This window comes from Tupaia chinensis, unplaced genomic scaffold (assembly GCF_000334495.1).
Source record: "Tupaia chinensis unplaced genomic scaffold, TupChi_1.0 Scaffold143099_1, whole genome shotgun sequence".
Lineage (NCBI taxonomy): Eukaryota > Metazoa > Chordata > Mammalia > Scandentia > Tupaiidae > Tupaia > Tupaia belangeri.
Genome location: NW_006202943.1, coordinates 154,958 through 161,388, shown reverse-complemented (window position 1 = coordinate 161,388; position 6,431 = coordinate 154,958). Strand labels below are relative to the sequence as shown.

At 38.0% G+C, this 6,431-nt stretch overlaps 1 protein-coding gene across 1 annotated transcript in view; it reads right to left on the bottom strand.

Annotated features, from left to right (window-relative positions):
* Positions 1-1,322: 1,322 nt before the first annotated feature.
* Positions 1,323-6,431, bottom strand: part of LOC102500137 (rho guanine nucleotide exchange factor 9-like) — a 107,944-nt gene continuing 102,835 nt past the window's right edge. The window contains exon 7 of the mRNA XM_006163791.1: positions 1,323-1,580. Within this exon, the coding sequence (XP_006163853.1) occupies positions 1,399-1,580 (182 nt within the window). The 3' untranslated portion in view covers positions 1,323-1,398. The remainder of the gene's footprint in view (positions 1,581-6,431) is intronic.

Sequence of the window (6,431 nt, the reverse complement as noted above, 5' to 3'; positions counted from 1 at the left end):
GTAAGAAAGTCAGAAAAGATTGTCCATGCAATCTGTTAACAAAGGGGGAAGTCTCACACAATTTGGGTGATAGGAACTTCAGGTACAATATCTTGGATCAAGGATTTCTCTTTCCATGTGTCTCTATTCATTCCTATTGGAGGTAATTGTCAGCCTTGAACCCTGTCAAGATAATAACTTGAAGGTGGCTCTGTCTTGAACCCCACCATAGACTCCTATCAATGCTGCCTTAAAAATCTGAAAATGGGAGTAGGGATGACCAGGATGTGAACTGACTGTTGTAGGCAACCCTACCTTCAACCTACTTGGTTGACATTGGGAGCAGGTAAATCCCTCCCCTAGAAAACAGAATCTCAACCTCTTAGCTTTCAGTTAATATCTTCTTTTGGGCTAGGAGAAGAACAGGCTTAGGAGGAGACCCATAACAAAAGTAGCTTGAAAAAAATAAATAAATGGCTCAAACTAACTCCCAGATGCAAAACTGCAATGATAAGCAGTGCTGCAATGTGGGAACTTGCAGTGCTAGAAGAAACAGCCCAGATATAGAATGTTCCTTGACCAGATGTCCTTTCTAGCATCACTAAAAACTCCTTTGCTTCAGTTGTTTTTTTTTTTTTTATCTCTCTACAATACCTAAAACACAGTGAAACCAATAGAAATATTGAGCAGTATGTCACAGGGCACAACAGAGCATGTTCAGACTGGTATGACTGAGGACAGAGGAAGCTGGGAAAAAGCTGTTTGGAGCAACTCCAGGGCTGCAGCAACATTAGCAGATGGTTGGGAGAAGGGAAATAAGATCCTCTCCTTCCTCAGTGAATAGTGAAAGAGGGAGAAAAGAAATCCCAAACCCCCAAACTCCACCACATCAAATTAAATTCAAAAGTCATCAGCATCAGTATCATCAGAAAAGGAAAACTCAATACAAATACATCCATGGTAATACTAAGTCAATGAATTACTCACAGGGGAGCAAAGAGATTATCTCAACAAGAAAGGGAACAAATAGAAATGTCAATTTCTGAAAGAAAAAAGGAGGGGGATGGGGTAAGAACTGAAAGTTTTTAAGAAAAGATTACATGTTTGGAAGTCATTGGTACCTCTTCTTACCAGCTATAGATTTCATTTCCCAAAAACAACAGAAAATGTTTTTGGTCCTTCTGTGTGTGCGTGTGTGTGTGTGTGTGTGTACATGTACATGTGTATGTATGTCCATGTGTATGTATACTCAAGGTTCTGTGTGTGTATGTATATATCTGTGTGTGATGAGTATATATATATATATACATACATATATATATATATGAATTTCAACAGTGCTTCTCCAAAAAAAACTCCATCTATAAATATAATTTTATTTACTTTTTTTAAAATTATCTGCCTCCCTGTATGTAGGTACTATTTTTTGAAGGGGGTTAACCTGCTGAAGTTTTGCCAGAACGGTGACTGGCTGCGCTTGGGTTCGGTGAACTCAAAGACCTGCGATTGAGCGATGCCATCGGGGACCAGGTACTGGCCCTGGTTTAATGGGTCCTGCGGTGGTGGGTGGGAAGGAGGAACTGAGCGGGCAGAGTTGATACCTAGAGTAGATGAGAGATCAAAGAGATAAGGTGTAAGTTACATAACCAGGGACTTTTCAAATAACCCAGTGACCATTCTGTGTGGATATTACGAGGCAGTCTAGTTTAGAGAGTGTGGCCTAGTATTGAAAATCACCCAAGAGGAGAATCCCTCTCCCTAACAGATTTTGGAATGGCATGGTTATTATTTCAATACTGCACACTTCCTTATCTAGTCAGGTATCACTAAGGAATTTATATTGTTGCCATCAGTCATTTTACAGATGAGGATACTGGGACCCATTTATTTGATTTTTCAGCTCTGAGCTCTTTCCAAAAGACTATAATCCCTTATGCAGGATTGGCTCCTACAAAGAACCCAACAAACTCCATTTAACTTCAATGGACTTTGTTTTTATCCCTTTTCACCTCCCCTTAAAAGACAAAAGAGCCTGGAGAAGAAATACTAACTTCAGGGGAGATGTCTGGGTAGAAATTATTTTCTAAAAGCATAAGGTATATGTGATTTTGTATTCTGCCCTAAGTTGAATACGGTGAACTTGAATGTAATAGAGAATTTGACATTGGTAGTTAAGGAAGAAAGGAAACTCACCACCGGATATGATTCATGAAAAACAAGGAGGATTTGGTATATATTTATAAGCTTACAAAAGGAAGAGTTTTAATGACACTAAGATTAAGGACCTTCTAAACTTTTGTAGGTAGGTTTGTAATCATCAAAGTAAAATCCACATTAATGGTAGATTCTAGGTACCAGAGGATCTAAAGTCAAAATTTAATACTTATCTATATTTAGAGCAGATTAGGATAAAGCATACAGCATATGGTTCAGACATGCCAGGAACATCTCTTTGCTGCTCCCAGAGACCTTCATCTGTTGGCCAGTGTCCGAAATTCTAATCTTACAGCTCCTTTGTTTGCCTTTGTTTGATCACTTGATCCAATTACCCTGGAAGCAGCATCATACTAAGCCACCATCACTGATACTTCCATGAGAAGGAACAATTTCTTTTTTAAGATCCAGTTTTGAAAGGCAGTATATTTTAGAAATATGAGGGTACTGACAATATTAGGATGAGAGTTCTCGGAGTGCTGATTTTATTTTATTTAAGATTTTTGTTTTGGGACCCAGCAGGTGGCATGGTGGCTAAGGCGCTGGACTCCCACATGACAGATCATGGTTAGAATCCTAGACTTGGAGGCTTGAAAATCACTCCAAGTGTGTGTGCATGCATGTCCAAAACCCCAAAGGAGAGTTGATAAGAGATTGTGGTGTGGCTATCCTCCCAGGGGTTGATTTCTCACTTCCCCTCTCTCTGTGTCTGATAAGCATAGGTATCCTATGGCAAAAACCAAACTTAATTTTTTTTTGTTTGTTTTGGAATTATTATAGATTCACATGTGAGACTGTACTGTAGTTTTGCAAAATGTTACTATTAGGAAATTGGGTAGAAGGTACACATTATTTCTTATAACTAAAACCAGGATATTTATATTGTTAAGGAGACAGTCAAGATACAGAGTATTTTCATCATCAAAAGAGGTACTCTTGTTACACTTTTATAACCACACTCATTTCTCTCCTGTTCCCCCTCTTTCTTTAACTTCTGGCAACCACTAATCTGTTCTCCATTTCTAAATTACATTATTTTGAGAATGTTATTTAGATGGGATCATACTCTATATAATCCTTGGGAATTGATTCTTCTCACTTAGCAAACTTCCTGAGAGATTCAATCAAGTTGTTGCACACATAAGTAGTTGGTTCCTTTTTATTAATGAGTCATATCCCATTGTATGACTGTACCACAGTTTATTTAATAATATAACAATTAATTAAAAGATATCTGGGTTGTTTCTAGTTTGGGCTATTATAAACAATTCTGCTATGAACATTCAGTTATAGTTTTTCAGGTGAACATAAGTTTTCATTTCTCCAGGACAAATGCCCAGGAATGTAATTGCTGGGTCATATGGTAGCTGTATGTTTAGTGGTTTAAGAAACTGCTATACTATTTTTGAGAGTGTCTATATCATTTTACATTTTCACCAGCAAGGTGTGAATAATCCAGTTTCTCTGCACCCTTGTCAACATTAGGTATTTCTACTATTCTTCATTTTATCCATTGTAGTAGGTGTACAGTGATATCTTGCCGTTTTAATTTGCATTTACTAAGGAATAATCATTTTGAACATTGTTTTTAAGAGAGGAAGGGAAAGAAGACTGAAGAGAGGGAAAGATATTTTTGATAGGGTTTCATGATGCTGTGATCCTTGCACCCCAGCCTCTGTAAGCTAGAATCATAGGTGTATGTCACCATACTGAGCTTGTGTAGGGTTGGTCCAGGAACTGAACCTGGGTCCTCCAACATGGTCCCAGGCTCATGCAGGAGTATTCTACCACTTGTGATGGCCAATGTTGAACACGTTATTTATGTACTTAACTTACTATCCAAATTTCCTTTTCTGCAAAATATGTTTGCATCTTCTGCTTATTTTCTAATTTAAGTGTTTGGTATCTGTGCTGCCCTGTTGAATTTTGATTTTTTTTTATACAGTCTAGATAATTTATTTTTTTAGTTATGTGGCTCATAAATATTTCTCCTGGCCTGTAACTTTTCTTTTTATCTTATTTTATAGGTCTTTTAAAGACCAATTTTTCCATTTTGATGAGCCCCATTTAAGTTTTCATTTTGTGGTTTAAGCTTTTGGTGTCAAAACTGAGAACTTCTTTGCCTTGGGGCCAGCCTGTGGCATGGTAGTTAAGGCAGCTAGATCCCACATAGCTGACTTTGTGGTTTGAGTACCAGAGTTAGCAGCTTGAAAAACACTATGGGCATATGTGTATTCATGCCTAAAATATTGAGAAGAGAAGGGAGAAGTGACTGCAGCATGGCTATCTCTTCTGGGGGGTGAGTTCTCATTTTCCCTCTTTCTTTCTCTCTCTCTGTCTCTCTTTGGTGAGCACACACACTCTACAGAAAAAGCTAAAACAAACAAAAAATGAAAAGAGAAACAAAACTTAAAAAAAGAGAACTTTTTTGCCTAGTCTTAAATCTTTAAGATTTTCTATTTTTTTAAGAGTTCCATAGTTATACATTTAATTCCATGATCAATTTTGAGTTAATTTTTGTATAGGTTGTGGTGAGTTTAGGTTGAGTATTTTTGCCTTTGGAAGTCCAATTGCTTCAGCCCTGTGTTGAAAGATTATTATTCATCTATTGAATTTTTTACACCTTTATAAAAAATACATTGAGCATAGGGCTGGCAGGTGGCATGGTGGTTAAGGACACTGTACATATTCCCATATGGCTGACTGCAGTTCGAGTCTTCGACCTGGCAGCTTGCTTTCTCACTTTCTCTCTCTCTGTCTTTCTCTGGTCACATTAAAACAAATAATAACAATAAATAAATTTAAATAAAAATAATTTTAAATTACCTTGAGCACATTTTTGTAGGTCTATTTCTAAGTTCTGTCCTATTGATCTGTCCATTTCTATGCCAAAATTACATTATCTTGGTTAGTCCAGCTACATAATGTGTGCTGTAACTGGGTAGATCAATTACTCACATTTTCTTTTTAAAAAAAAACATATTGTTTTAGCTATTCTAGAGCACTCATACAATTTTTCAGCTGGTTCTAAAGGCTCTGGAGATGGGAACTATGCTTGTGGCCCTGGGAAGTTCATGTTGATGGAGCATAGGCTTGATGGAGCATAGGCTTGCTGGACCAGGAGTTGGCATGTAACTCCCCAGAAGTTACATATCAATTCTTAAAACCAAGGCAGTGTGAAAGGCAAAGGTAAATGAAAGGCTGTTCCTAGAACTCAATCCAGATCTCTCTGCTATTCTACCAGCCAGGCTTTCCTTCCTCCAGAGCAATAGATTGAATTGATACTGTCCCAGGATATTACATATTGTGCTGAAAGGAGACATTAGAGTGTCACTGGACTCATCCAGCGATCTGTGTTTTGGAAAAATAAATCTAATGGTGCCCCTCATCACTTCCAGACAGGGCCCACTGAAAGGTTTAAGGAAGCTAGCTTTCATGGATATATCTGAAAGAACCCTTTCCTGTTCTTCCCATGTACATGCTGTAACCATTTTAATTCCTAAGTTATACAATCACTTGTACAAGTATAGCACTCTTTGATCTCAAAATATATGTCATTGCAACCCTGGACTAGGAGAGTCTCAGATTAGAAATAGGAATAAGGCATCAGACTCATGGAAATTCTGAGACTTTTGAAATTAGATGATTTCCTTTGAAGACCTTAGAATTGTTAAGGGAAGAAAGCTGTTCAGGTGAATCATTGTCTAGATACCGAGAGACAAGAGAGCGCCTGAAAGGGAGAGTCTGGAGACTATGCAGGGTTGAAGAAAGGAAACTGACCCAAAGGCTTCATATGAGTTAGCAGGACTATTTTCTAGTTGTTTGCTTGTGGATTTTCCTTTACTTGAAGTGTTCTCAGGGGAACAAAAAAAGCTAGTCTCACATGGGCTTGAGGGGACTGGGCAGAGATAAAGAAGTGTCATTCCAACATGGAGGCCAGTATGGTGGGGCAACAGAGGAAATTAGAGTAAGAGAAGCTCAGGAGGTCAGGGCCTCCAGTAGAAAGAGGCAGAGTGCTAGGGAAATATCTCTTTTGCAGCCTACATACTCTCTAGCACGCTGAGGCTCTTTTGTTCTGTCTGAAAAGTAGATGTTCTATAACAGAATTCCCATGTTAATAGAGATCAAATACTTACTGACATAAAATATAACACCATCTCTCACATCTTAACTGTAAACACTTGGAGGTGGCTAACTTTAACTTCTTATCTAAAGAGAATAACATTTCCATGATAAGG